Genomic DNA, 13798 nt, shown 5'->3' with positions numbered 1-13798 from the left:
TTTCTCCACCCAAAATTCTCAATAACTGACTGCATTCAACCACTGTTGTTACTCCACCATTGTATACTGCTGCACCTGGCACAGTTATTACACAATCTAGCTCTACAGTTCATTGTACACTGTGTCAGTTTATGCAGCGTGAAGTCATTTGTGTACCTATGACTTGGACGTGCGTGCTGGCAGTGATGCTTGTGGCAACGTTGGTGGCAACACACTCCCACTCCCCGTGGTCCTCCTTTGTGAGTGACTTGAACTGTAAGCTGCCTCGGGGCAGGACATTGTGCTTGCTTTTACTGGGCTTCCCGACCTGCAGTCAAACCCGTAAAAAAAGAAAGACAAGAGACAGCCGATGACGGAGAGACGGAGAGAAAGGTGCAGAACAGGTTGGAACGTGCAACATACAGGCCACACAGCAGGGACAGTTTACCAGCTTTTACAAATATCAATCTCACATCTACTACAACAACATCGCTTTCAATATCTAATTTAAGAATCAAATTACACAGAAGTGGGAGACAAAAACAATAGTTAATCGCACAACGAGCGAGGTTAAACATGCCTCATAGTCAAGCAAACAATCTAATACGTTCCCTTGATTGCATATTTTATAGACATCGTTAAAATATGATTAGAAATTCTGAAATGAAAATCAGAGCACCCACTACAGGCACTGTTTTTCAGACGTGAATACTTCTCAATGGAAAAACTCTGAATGTGACTTCAAACAACGTGGAGTTGTGATTAACAAACAGAAGATCTGGCAGCTAAATGATACACATACAGTAGGCAGGTGGGGTGTAGAGTGTGGAAGGTGTCTTACCTTCCTCCATGTGATGTTGGGAAAGGGGTCTCCCTCCGCCTCACATGGGATGACCAGCTCTCTCCCGGCCTCCTGCCTGTACTCCCCTCCAGGAACCACTGAGAATTTGGGAGGGTCCTACCCCAGGAGTGAAGCCACCAAAACAGGTAAGTAAAAACTGATGAGTTGCCTCCTGGATGCATCAGAGCTGTTTTTCTATTTTGGGATCATTTAAATGCACAGTTACTATCGCGGGTGTACCTTTAGCACCAGGGGAGCGGGAGGGGACCATCCCATGGAACCCAGGGCGTTGTAAGGCATGCAGGTATAGGTGCCGAGAGAGTCCTCCGTCACCTCTGCCACGCGGATTCTTCCGTCGTCCATTTGGCTCCAACCAGGGTACTGTGGACGGAGAAGTCATGGACTGTGTGTAAGGAAAATTAATGTTTTGTTAAAGACCAATTATAATGGTTCTTATACTATCAATTACTCAGGTGTACTATATCCTTTCACTTAAATAAGAGACAGAGGAGCACAGTGAAAACGAAAGGATGATATGAAAAATCAATTAAGAAGCTTCAACCGAAGACATGATGCATTGGTTTCCAGTCTGGGGGCGGCGTAAAGCGAGCACCGGCACCAGCTCACCTTTTCTATCCGGAGAGGGAGGCCATCTTTCTTCCACTTAACCAGAGTTACAGGGGGGTTGGCATCTACAGGACAGCGGATGAAGCCGGGCAGACCGATGGCCACGTATATGACAGATGGCATGTTTACCACACGGGCAGGATCTGGTGGAAAACCAGAGATAAAACAGGGCTTTTTTACAGAATTGGGCAGGTCCGCCATCGGCGCCCCGTTCTCTTCACAGATGAGAGCAGGTTCACACTGAGCACATGTGACAGGCGTGAAAGAGTCTGGAGACGCCATGGTGAACGTTATGCGGCCTGTAACATCATTCAGCATGACCGGTTTGGGCGGTGGGTCGGTGATGGTCTGGAGAGGCGTATCCTTGGAGGGTCGCACAGACCTCCCTGTCATAGACAACGGTGCCCTGATTGCTGTCGGTACCGGGATGAAATCCTCAGACCGATTATCAGACCTTACGCTGGTGCAGTGGGCCCTGGGTTCCTCCTGGTGCAGGACAACGCCCGGCCTCATGTGGCCAGAGTGTTTGGGCAGCTCCTGGATGATGACGGTGTTGATGCCATTGACTGGCCCTCACGTTCCCCTGAAATCCAATCGCGCACCTATGGGACGTTATGTATCGGTGCATCCGACGCCGCCAAGTACCGCCACAGACTCTCCAGGAGCTCACTGATGCCCTGATCCAGGTCTGGGAGGAGATCCCCCAGTTGTTGTCGGTAGTGCATACAAGCAGGCGCGGGCCGTACACACTACTGAGTCACATTATGAGTTGGATCAGCCTGTGATTACAATCTTTTACTTTGATTTTGGGTGTGATTTTGAATCCAGCCCTCAGTGGGTTGATTATTTTGGTTTCCATTGACCTTTACATCATTTTGTTCTCAACAAATTATACAATGCACATCAGTAAAGATTTTACACTTGATTTCTACACGTTCATCAAGATGTGATGTGTGCCTTCAGTGTTCCCTTAAACAGTATTAAATCTAATCAGAACTGATTCCAAAGCTAAATGTGTCTATTGACATAAATGTTTGTTATTATATCCTGTTGAAAATGTTGAAAAAATTAAACTATTGTCACATTCAGTTTATAAGAATCACAGTACATCACCTGACCTGCCTCGCCTCAATCAATCGAATCAGCTCTTAAATGCTAAAAGTTGTATTACTATAGTTCCCTTCACACTCCCTCCCTTAAGTCTTAAATAATTGGGATTCGATATGGTCGAGCTATACCCTTTGGGCAATGATGGGCAAACGAGGAAGTCCATCTGGTGGAAGAAAGGGGCTAAGAGGAGGAAAAGGTAGGGGGAAAAAGAGGAAAAGCTAAAACATCTCCTTCCTAAACCCTGAATTCTGCAGAAAAGGTGAGAGAACAGCGTGATTCCTAAATGAGGTCAAGGAGGGAAAATATTCAAAGTAGGCACTGAGGAGGAGAAATGGTACGAGTGAGACGAGGAGGAGGGGTGAGGAAGAGGAGTGAGAGCTATCAGTGCAGCGGTGGAGGAAAGACGAGCGAGGCTGAGCACGAGCGTGGGAAAGAGGACAGGTGAGAGAGAGAGAGAGAGATGTGACTAGATGACGTAAGGTAGAGAGGAGCCGCTGGAGGAGAGAGGAGCATTAGGCAGTGTGACTGTGAATACAATAAAGGAGGCAAAACGGCATTAATCTGGCATTACAAAGGAGAGATGAGCGAGTGAGCGAGTGAAAGAGTGAGTGAATGACTGCGTGACACGATGAGATAGAGGGATTGAAACACTGTGAGAGATTGATTGCCAGAACAACTTTGTAGTACAGCTGCTGTCCTCTGAAGTCCTCACCGCCGGCCCGCCAGCGCTCTGCCACAAAGAGCCCAGAGGAGCGCCGCCACCGGCACCACAGACAAGAATATCAGCCAAGTTTCTAAATATAGCCCTCAGACAGCGCTATCGCACACGACACGCTGGTTCCCACTGCAAGATGCTTTAGGGAAGTTATTCACTGGCAAGCGTTTCAGGGAGGAAGACTGAGGGAGGACGGAGAGAAGAGGAGACTGTGGGAGAGAGATTTAAACAGAATGAAGCAGAAGAGAGAGAGAAAAGGGGGCATGAAACAAACAGGGAGGATTGAGAGAACGGGATAAAGAGGGGAAATGATGAGAATAAGAGGAAAGAATAGCACAGAGAGACGGAGAGATCACTCTGCAGTCTGACTGAGAAAAGTCCTCGGTCTTACAGCGATGATGTAATCCCCCCTCTCACTTCTCCCTCCCTCTCACGACTGGTGTTCCTCCGTTCGTCACACACACTCACACACACCACAATGTAAAGTACAGCCATCAAAGGAGGCAGGAGAGCGAAGGGATGCAAAATTTCCGTTGCCTTGACTACTGCCAGTGGCCCGACACCGGTCGACAAGGCTAAAAATCTCAGAGCTCGTCCTGCCTGCCTGTCTGTCTGTCTGCTCCAAATAAGAGCCAGATGCTTTTCCAATGTGACAAATTCACCAGGCGTCATGATTCTACAGCTCCGAGTGACTGATGGACTGAGCAAGTGTTTTATGGGAGGAGAGAATAAGGAGGCGGCACCCCATAATGAAGACAGAGGGACGGAGAAATAGAGACACGTCGGTGTGCATATGAATATATAGCCTACATAAATGAGCACAAATGAGAAATGACTAGAGAGAGAGAGGGAGAGGGAGGCGAGGGAGAGAGAGGGAGAAGGACGAAGAGGCAGAAAGCATGAAAACTAGAAGTTTGTCGTTTGGAGGGGATTGGCTGAGAAGTGGAAAGAGTTAGCCTGGAGGCCGGTAAAATGCGGAACCGTTCCACAGTGCAGAGGATGGTTTGTGGACATGCAGCTCTACAGCAGTGTCAGATTGGACCCCGCCTGCTACTGACCAGAAACTTCCAACTATGGATAAGCCTTTGGGTAAAACTGGTGTCCCTTCTCAACAATATAGAGATCAGGATTAGTCATTTACTGTACTACTCTATTAAAGCTAGAATGCGTCAAGATAGCAGGGGTGTAAAGATTAACCGACGCCTAGTCTTAGATACGGATACATCGATTCAAAACTATAAATCCGACTCAGATTTTGAGAGGAATCGGGTCAAAAATCAATGCAATAAAATCTGAAATAGCTGAACTTGTGCCACATTTCTATCCTCTGAACCTCCAGCATGATTAGCCCTTGGGTATTGGATATAGTAGGGGTGTAACGATTCATCTACTACATCGATGAATCGATTTATATTCCTACGATCCAACTACATCGATAGGTGCTCGGCAAGTCGTCCTTCACGGGAGACGTATATCGATATAAAATCGATATAAAATCGATCTGAAACGCAAAAAACGATTGTATCGATACTAAGGATTTGCACCTTGTATTTAAGGACGACAAACGTTGTATGAAAGTGTTTTTTAGCACTTGTATTAGTACAGAAATGTTAAACGTTACTCCGGTTCACTCTCCAGACATGTACAAGCACGCATCCATGGCGTGCATGCAGACGAACGGCGCACTGGACTCCTCGGTCTGCATGAACTGGCTGCATGTTTCAGGCGCTATCAATCCACTCGACGAGGGCGGCTTCACCCACCGGCCCTTTCCCCGTGCACTGACGTTTCATTCAGAGAAAATGACTTCCCTTTCCCCGTCATGATATCGATGTGCACGCAGCATCAGCCTCACGTATCCAGCCAGAGAGCAGACAGTCCGCGAGGCAGATTATCATGACGGGAGTAAAGTAAAAAAAAAAAAAGAAATTCAACTAACGTTAGTCTAATGTAGTTTTAAAATGTTTTTCCAGATGTTTTCATGTATGAAAAAACCCCAAATGAACACTGTAGGTGGACTACTTGATTACTATCAGCAGATTATTTAAACAGCGTTTGATTCTGTCCCAAGCTGTTTGATCACTATCAGCTGTTTGATCACTATCAGCGGTTGATCTCTGTATTATTGCTCTACCGTTTATATTGAAAATGAGGACAGAAGCAGCAGGTTAAACCACTGTTCATTTAACCTGAATAGAAGTTGGTTTGCTTACAAGAACTTTGAGGAATCCTGACCTGTACTTTCCAGTATCAGATATTTATTTCACATCACACTGATTGAATTTTTGGCAAAAAAAAGTCACTGTATCGATTTCAAATCATTGAATCGTATCGTATCGTATCGTATCGTATCATATCGTATCGTATCGTATCGTATCATATCGTATCGCTCTAGATGAGCCAAATATCGTCCTTGAATCGTATCGGAACCATGGAAATCGCATCGTATCGTTGTAAAAATGTATCGTTACATCCCTAGGATGTAGGTATTATTAGTACAGAGTTGAGGTGTCCGTTGCTTTGACCCAAATAAACAAAAAGGAGAGAGGGGCCCTTGCAATGAACCAACAGAATCTAAAGATATAGCATAAACAGCAAATGAAAAATCAAAGTCAGGACACTCACATTGCACTGTTAGGTAGGCGGAGGCAGTCGGTGGTTGGCCCAGGCTGTTGCTAGGAACACAGGTGTACCTCCCGGCATCGTCCGGCTTGACTTGGGCAATGATGAGGGAACCGTCAATGAGAATACTGACTCTGCGCTTTAGGTCACTGTGACAATGGAGAGAAGGGAAACATTAACGTAGGGATCTAAGTGTGTTTTATCTGACATCATGTCAGGCTCATATGTTATCTTCCAAACTGAAGCTTTGGTTCTGTATAAATCTGTCTTTGTTTCAGTCATCAGAGTCAAAGCCTGACAAGCATTTACATGACAACATGTATGGATAGATACACATGTATACCGTCACTGTATGACTTGATGTATGATGCAAGGCTTCTATGAAGATGGCAACAGTATATTTGGCCATTTGGTGCTCACATCTCAGTGGATGTGTAGCACTTTCATATAAATAATGCTCTGCACACAGCTTGATTCATTATTCACAGCAGAGGAACTGTAAGTCTACAGGCTACAAAGGTAGCTGGAAAACACAGGTCAATGCATTCTCCCTGCTTATTACTACAGTTACTGCCCTGTAGCGCAGACTCAGTAGAATATACCAGTGTGAGGTGAATGGATTTATTGATACCAAAACCAATGATAACTTTTGCCAGATGCAGGGATTTCAGACTTTAAAAAAACTCTATAAACCACCCGGCTTGCAGGCTTTGTGTTGGAACTGAAGGGGGATCACAGAGATCTTGGTTCATGCTTGACTTAGCGTCACGCACAGTGCCTGCAGATTTTTCAGCAGCGCATTTATACTCCAAAAATCTGTTTTTTTTTCATCCAAAAGGTGCTGTACTATTGTGAGATCTGTGTGTGTACGTTTATATCTCTGGAAAACTACACTAACGTTTCTGGAACTAGCTTCAAATGTTATATCTGTGCAATATTTGTGAGAACTATTAATTTAGATATGGTCAGACTGTGGCGGTGAAGGGATTTTAATTTAGCCTATGCACCTGTTTTCACATGCTGATCGGTACTCCTCGTGATGAGCAAACTGACCTTTATGTGTAAAATATAATGTTACAGTATTAAACAAAAGGGCACACAGTGTTGGAAGTCTGGTGTTTTGCAGTACAAGTTAACAAATGATGCCACCGTAGCTCTCCGTCTATCTATCCTAGTTGTTATTTGGAGAGAGGGAGCTGGGATGAGTTTGAAGCCAGTCCTCAAGATTTGGGTCTGCTGGATGTTGACCGGCCACTTGCTGTAGCCACGGCAACAGATATTTTGCATTCCTTCGTTTTGCTCCCTCCGCTGCCCGTTCCAAATCAGACTGTAAAAGTGCAACAAGCAGAGGTCGGCTATATATCAGCCTTGTTAGAGAAGCGAGAGAAAAGAAATGACATCTGTTGTCATTTAACCACTGTAGTGGTTTTACTCTCACTGGATATTTTTCTTGCATTGCAGTATTTCTGTTGATTGAACATATAATATAGAGGTCTAGCAAAAAAAGCAAAATATCAAAGCAGAGATAATTTGGTCATGATTGCGACATTTCAGAGAGAAAATGAGCTCTGAGGATTTGTTGATGTTAAGGGAAAATAAGTCACGACGGGGTTAATGAATGTCACAGAGCAGTGACTAAATATGTAGTGGAAGCCTTTTAACCAAGAGATGGCTTGGTTAAAACAAACACCCACCAAACAAACTACCTAAAAAGACTTCAATGATTCAGATTCAATAAGCAGGTTTGGAAAAGGACTATCAAAGGATTTGCTAAAGCCCATCCCAACCTTGATGATGCTGCAGACCTGAGAGGTGATGAAGCTTTGAGAAGAGGTCTGAATGACACTCTAAGGTATCTAGATCTTTTTTGTTCTTCATTTTAGGTGCTCTTGTATTAGTACTTAACAACACAAAAATGTCCTTAAATACTTCCTACCTACCTAATACTTCTTTCAGCACTGTGAAATCTTGCAAATGCCGTTATAAGTGCAGGAGGACACAGATTATCTGTCTGATGCACTACTGTCAGGATATAGTGACCATTTCATAAAAATAACTTGTTTGTATCATAATTGTTCAAAGTTATCGACTTTAAGGGGGTTATTTTAAACTTTTTAACCATTGATTAACTCTGGCAAATAAACATATCAGAGCCAGATTTACCTTCATGTCCTTATTTTATATGTTTCGAAGGGCAGACATCCCATTTTTGAAAGGAACTTACAGTATATTCAGTAAAGACCATTTGCTATTTTGTCATGATTTAATGATATTTTTAGCCGGCATGAAATGGCATTGAAGTAGACGTTGATGTTATATGATGCATTGTGATGCATTGTACATCATAAACCTAACTTCAAGTTTTGGTGTCTGTGGGGCACATTGTGTCTGTCTGAACAGCTGCCGAGCATCAACAGTGGAAATGTCATGTCAATGTCGCTTGTGGCAACGGAGGGAGATGTTACCTACTGACGGACAATTCCAGAGGTTCATTGTACAAAATTAGTGAGTTAATAACATAGATCTTCAGGAGATGTCTGTCTGTCTGTCTGTCTGTCTGTCTACCTGTGTGTCTGTCTGTCTGCCTGTCTGTCTCATACTGAACTCGCTCAGCATCATGTCAGCTCAATCTGCTCGCTAAAAAGACGGCGGGTCAGACGAGGGTCAATTTCAAGGTGAATGGCACACCGCCAGGTTTGCTAACAACCGGGGCCGGACAAATTATGTCTTTGGTTGCAAATAAGGGGCGCACGTTGAGACGCAATCGTCACAGGTTGCCATTGGCCATAACTTCACAGTGCAACGGCAGCGGGAATGTTTTCAGCTACGTCGGGAGTGATGACAACTGACGATTTGAACAACATGGGTATGAGGCTTCGAGACTTCGAGGTGAAACAGATTAGACTACTAGAATACCAATGTCATGTAAAAGCTACTTTTTTAGTTACATTGCAGCTACTAAAATCTTAAAGCCGTTAGTTAAGCCATTTTTACACTCCATGAGTCCTTAAATGCATATTTAGTCAGCTAAATAACTGCTACATCAAACATCTGCACACTGTGGGCCTGATCATCATTGCAAGGACAATACCTACTGTATATCTTTTTTTTTTTTTTATGAAATTCAAGTTATATTATTCCTCTCTAGTGAATATCCACCACAAACAACATCACAACACAGGACTCATGACAGCAGCTGGTGAACAGTATAGGGACAGACAGGTGAGGTGATATGATGGACAATAATGAAACCGATCATAACTTTACTTCTTGAAGAAGACGTTGTCCTCCTCCCAGAACCAGGTGTAGGTCAGGTTGCGAGGGTAGGCCTCCGCCTGGCAGGTGAAGAAGGCGTCCTGCGAGATGTTCACTGTGATGTTCTCTGGTGGCGATATAATGAACGGAGGGCCTGGTGGCGAGAGAAACACAGACACGGTCTGGAAAAATATACACTAAGAAGGACTCACTTTGGAAATGCATGATGGGAAGTAAAAAAAATCAAATATTTAATCTGTAATCATCATTTCAAATCGAAACACAACATGTTCAACATATTTCTTGAACCAGAACTATATGAAAACACAAGACACAGACATGACCTCTCTCAGTGAACCGCGGACCCCAGAGCCATATATCACATATCATCATCAGCCACATCACTTATTTTGCACTTAGTAAAGGATTATGAGAATTTATTGAGTGATCTTGCTGCGCCAGATGGATATATATATATTTATACTATGATACTTGATTTGGAGTTATTGCCTTGAGTGACCATAACACATAAAGGAGCAACTGAAGAAGCAGTCAGTGGAGAAAAGCTAAGACCTGAAAGTAAAAGAGGGTAAAGACACTGATGTTCAGGAACTGCTGAATGTTCAATAGTTGACTCTCTTGCTTGTTATTCTCGTTGTTATACCACATATGTAGCTTTAAATAATGTCATTATTCCACGTAACTTTCATTATCAGTCACTCAATATACTACGTCACCTGCTCTGTGCGTCACTCGTTGTACTGCGTCACTTGCAGCGGACTATCATTACAAATGTAAAACTCACAACGTATTTGAAACATCATTTTTAGGAGCCAGGGCTGCACTGTGGGAGCGTACTGATGATGATCTCATTTTACATTCATCAATGGATTCAAATCTTTCGTCAAACACAAACATAACCACGTCCTTCTGTGTTCATTCATCCTCATATTTCTTCCAATTTGTTCATAACTTTTGGTCGACACCCCCCCCCGCCTCAAGTCCCATATGTTAGAACTGATCTGTAGCCCACAGCCTGATCCGTTAACAGGCAGAACATTTCCATCTGCCAGACATATAGCAGGACAACCAGGCCTGCTGGATGTGTGTGTTGTGTGTGTGTGTGTCTGTGTGTGTGTGTGTCTGTGTGTGCCAACCCGCCCTATTTGGAACCAGCTGAGTGCCGGAGATTTGTTGGCACTGGAGTCACTTAGCTGATCTGCTGCTCAGTGGTTTTCCAGGAGGGCCTCTATTAATCCGTCTCTCCCGTAAATTATACAGGACGGGTCAAACAAGAACTCTGGCGCAGCCCCGCATGGCTTTGTACTCAGTCGCTAAAGGAAATATGTGATCTATGTGAACCAATGAAAGCAACTGACAACCAACATACAGAACAACAATTTGATGAAAGTGACCTATTAAAACTTTCTCTTTGGGTTCTGGAGCGGAGCCAAACACCTAAAGGTTCTCAAATCAAGGAGATTGACCGTGAAAGCAGTTTAAGTGGGCTTATTGCCATCCAAACCATAGTTTCTGCAAAATACATACATGAAATTAGTAATATAGACTAATCAACTAAACAACCAATCACAAGCTGTTCTGAATTAATTGTAATAAATAAATGACTATAAAATGAGAATGCAAATTAACACAGATAAACATAACATGCTTACATTTGCAGGGACGCGTGGCCTGATGGTTGGATGGAGAGCAGAGAGATCTGCAGTTCTACATGTATTTGAAACTAGAAATATTTGTGTGTGCATCAGAAATATATTTGTAAATTTTTTTTAACATTTATATACAATGATATTTTTGTGTGTATTGAAAATATAAATATGTAAATCACAAAATACAATTGTGAATCTTTCTGTGTGCATTCACTAATATTGAGACTGATCTGACTCTATTATTCCACTGAATTATTAATTTTATTTCTCAAAGCGCTACTCCTTAGTATCTCATTCATACTCAGTTGATGTAGTTTATGTATAATCTGTATGCACATAACTATATAATAAACCGTGGCAGCTACAACAGACGTGAACCACTGAATTAAATCTGTTACAAATAGCAAAGCAAATAAAACAGATTCTTCGGTGCAGAGTGGAGCTACATCCACCAGAACGATGAAATCTTTAAAGCATCAGTTTGAAAATACTTTGCACTTCTAAGGACACAACACGTACACATGTACCTACCTTGCACTAGCAGCCGTGTGGTGTGAATGACCTCTCCCTGGGGGCTGAAGGCTCGACACGTGTAAGCACCGCGATCCTCCCGGGTGATAGATAGCACCGTCAAACTCCCGTCAGACACCTGAACAGACACGCATACAAACATTTAACAATTTAAAGTCTACTTCTAAGGCGGACCGTCATCGACAAAGGACCTTAAACTTCCTTTGTCTTCCAAATAAAAAAAAATATTTTTAGTCACTCTGTGGCCACATACAGTAAATACACACTTGCACACACACATCCATGTTAAGTTTTGAGTCCAATTAAGTTTTTAAAATCTAAGACAATCTCAGATATCCCAACATAATTCTTCCGAGGAAAAATTACGTCATTTTTGCCATTGATGTGTATTGGGGTTTCAATTTCAGATCCACAATTGCATTTTTTTTATATCAAGAATGAACATTCTGGCATAGAATAATAACAATGTTACAAGCTGAAGTCAACTAAAGTCTTTTCAGTGCATTAACAGACATTTGTTACAATCTCCGACATGCAACTTCTCCTTGTTAATACAGGTGCATGCCTCAAACTGTTTTTTGACCGCAGTGAAAATGTTGTTTTTGAAAGGCTAAACACCAAGTAACAGTATAATACTAGTGATATCAATTTAGCCTGATCTTTATCTGCAACTGTGCATAAATACCAGGTTTAAACAGAATGAATAGACATGCAAATGGGTGAATTTTGAGAAATTACAGCCCGTCCGATCGAGTTTGTGCAGAGAATCAAAGCTCTAGTTGAAAGACTGGTGCGTCTCGTTAAAGGGTGCCTTGTGAGTCGGTTTCAAGACGCTGAGGGCCACTGACCAAGCGTCACTATTTGATGCCCTGGGAGTAGTAACGACCCTCCGTCTTTTTGCCCTGCTGTCTCAAAAATGAATAAGGAGGCTGCCTCTTTACAAGCAGCACCATCAGCAGTCTGAACACAACCTAAGAGGAGCAACACGATCAATAATCAGATGAGACATGAATACATTAAATCGTTATATACCTTATACTTGGCACTGCTGACCACGAGGTTGCCTTCTCGCAGCCAGCTGACCGAGGGTTTGGGGTTGCCAAAGGCCGTGCAGGTCAAAGTGATGCTACCCCCTTCCTTGGCCTCTACATACTGAGGTGGCGTATCCGTGAACGTGGGGGGAGCTGAGGAGAAGAATAAACAACGACATGTTAGAAATGTTTCAAAAAGATCAAGCAGGTAGAACGAAGTTACAGACTCTGTAGAATTCTTCTTCTGACCCAATATACAGTAAACTGCTGCATACTGTTAGCAGCAACAAACCACATTCATCAGACAATGACAACTCTTACTAAAACAATACAGTTCGGAGTACATAGATGACCTCATTACACTCGGTGGTGAGCATACACAAACACAAATTAAATACATGCAGTATAGTGAAGGTTGAGAAATGATGATGTCTTAATATCTAATAACCCATCTAAACTAGATACACTGCAAAGAAAATAACTTTTACACTTCAATCAAGTGGGCTTCTTTGACTACGCAACATTTCTCAGAGCTCAGAAGCCTTCTAGATTATGAGGAGGGATCATATAAGACAGTTGGCACATCTTCCTACCAAATATACTTGTTTTCAAACTACCCCATTTAACCTCAACCGAACCCTCTCAATGCACAAACACACATGTCGACATCATTGTCAGTGCTTTAACAGAGATTTTGTTCAGTCATAATTCCTGTTTTGATATTCTCAATCTAATCTTTTTAGGACTGAAGCTGATCTGCTTACATGTGTAATCCTGTAGCCTCTCAAGTGCTAACATGTCATTCTATCTGCAACCATAAGCCAGGCCACCACGGTGCTAATTCCACGCCACATGCTTTGCCACACCACAGAGACGGTGACAATAAACGCACTTCAACCTGATGCAACTCCTTAGAGACATTTATCTCTAGTCATTGAATGTGTTGGTGTTATTTTTGGACTATCTGCAGTTGCCGAAGGACGAAGGGTATAAATGACTTTCATCAAGGACTGAAAGATATGAAAACAATGAATATTATTATAATATTACTTATTGGACAGTAGAGCAGAGATATATTGATATGTATTAATATAAATATTACCACGTTAGAATATGGTAAATATCTTCTTATAAAATGCTGATAGTTTTATATAGTATTTTCCTTTTTATGTTGGTTGTTTTTAATATTTTAGTGAATTAACTACATACTATATGTAGTATTATGTCGTACTATACTGCATACTCTAAACAATATTTCAGACCGTTCAACCTTCACTGTTTGCCAAAGTCACATTTTTGTCGTCATGTGAACTGCAGTAGTGAGCAGGTACTATTTATATAATCCTCCTCTGTGGTGCATTCAATGACACTTTGACTCCCAATAATTGATAGCCAGCTTTCCCAAAGCATTGGATTC

General features: G+C 42.5%; 1 protein-coding gene across 3 annotated transcripts in view; it reads right to left on the bottom strand.

The window, feature by feature from the left end:
- igsf9bb (immunoglobulin superfamily, member 9Bb) overlaps positions 1–13798 on the bottom strand; it is an 83204-nt gene that overhangs the window by 32695 nt on the left and 36711 nt on the right. For all 3 annotated transcript variants that reach the window (XM_074610650.1, XM_074610651.1, XM_074610652.1), the window contains exons 4-11: positions 12383–12534; positions 11351–11468; positions 9162–9303; positions 5898–6043; positions 1448–1590; positions 1061–1201; positions 821–937; positions 157–307 (exon numbers count right to left, since the gene is read on the bottom strand). In XM_074610650.1, the coding sequence (XP_074466751.1) occupies positions 157–307; positions 821–937; positions 1061–1201; positions 1448–1590; positions 5898–6043; positions 9162–9303; positions 11351–11468; positions 12383–12534 (1110 nt within the window). The remainder of the gene's footprint in view (positions 1–156; positions 308–820; positions 938–1060; positions 1202–1447; positions 1591–5897; positions 6044–9161; positions 9304–11350; positions 11469–12382; positions 12535–13798) is intronic.

The sequence above is a fragment of the Sebastes fasciatus genome, chromosome 16, assembly GCF_043250625.1.
Source record: "Sebastes fasciatus isolate fSebFas1 chromosome 16, fSebFas1.pri, whole genome shotgun sequence".
Classification (NCBI taxonomy): domain Eukaryota; kingdom Metazoa; phylum Chordata; class Actinopteri; order Perciformes; family Sebastidae; genus Sebastes; species Sebastes fasciatus.
Note: the sequence above shows the minus strand (reverse complement) of the source record. Positions and strands in the feature narration are given on the sequence as shown.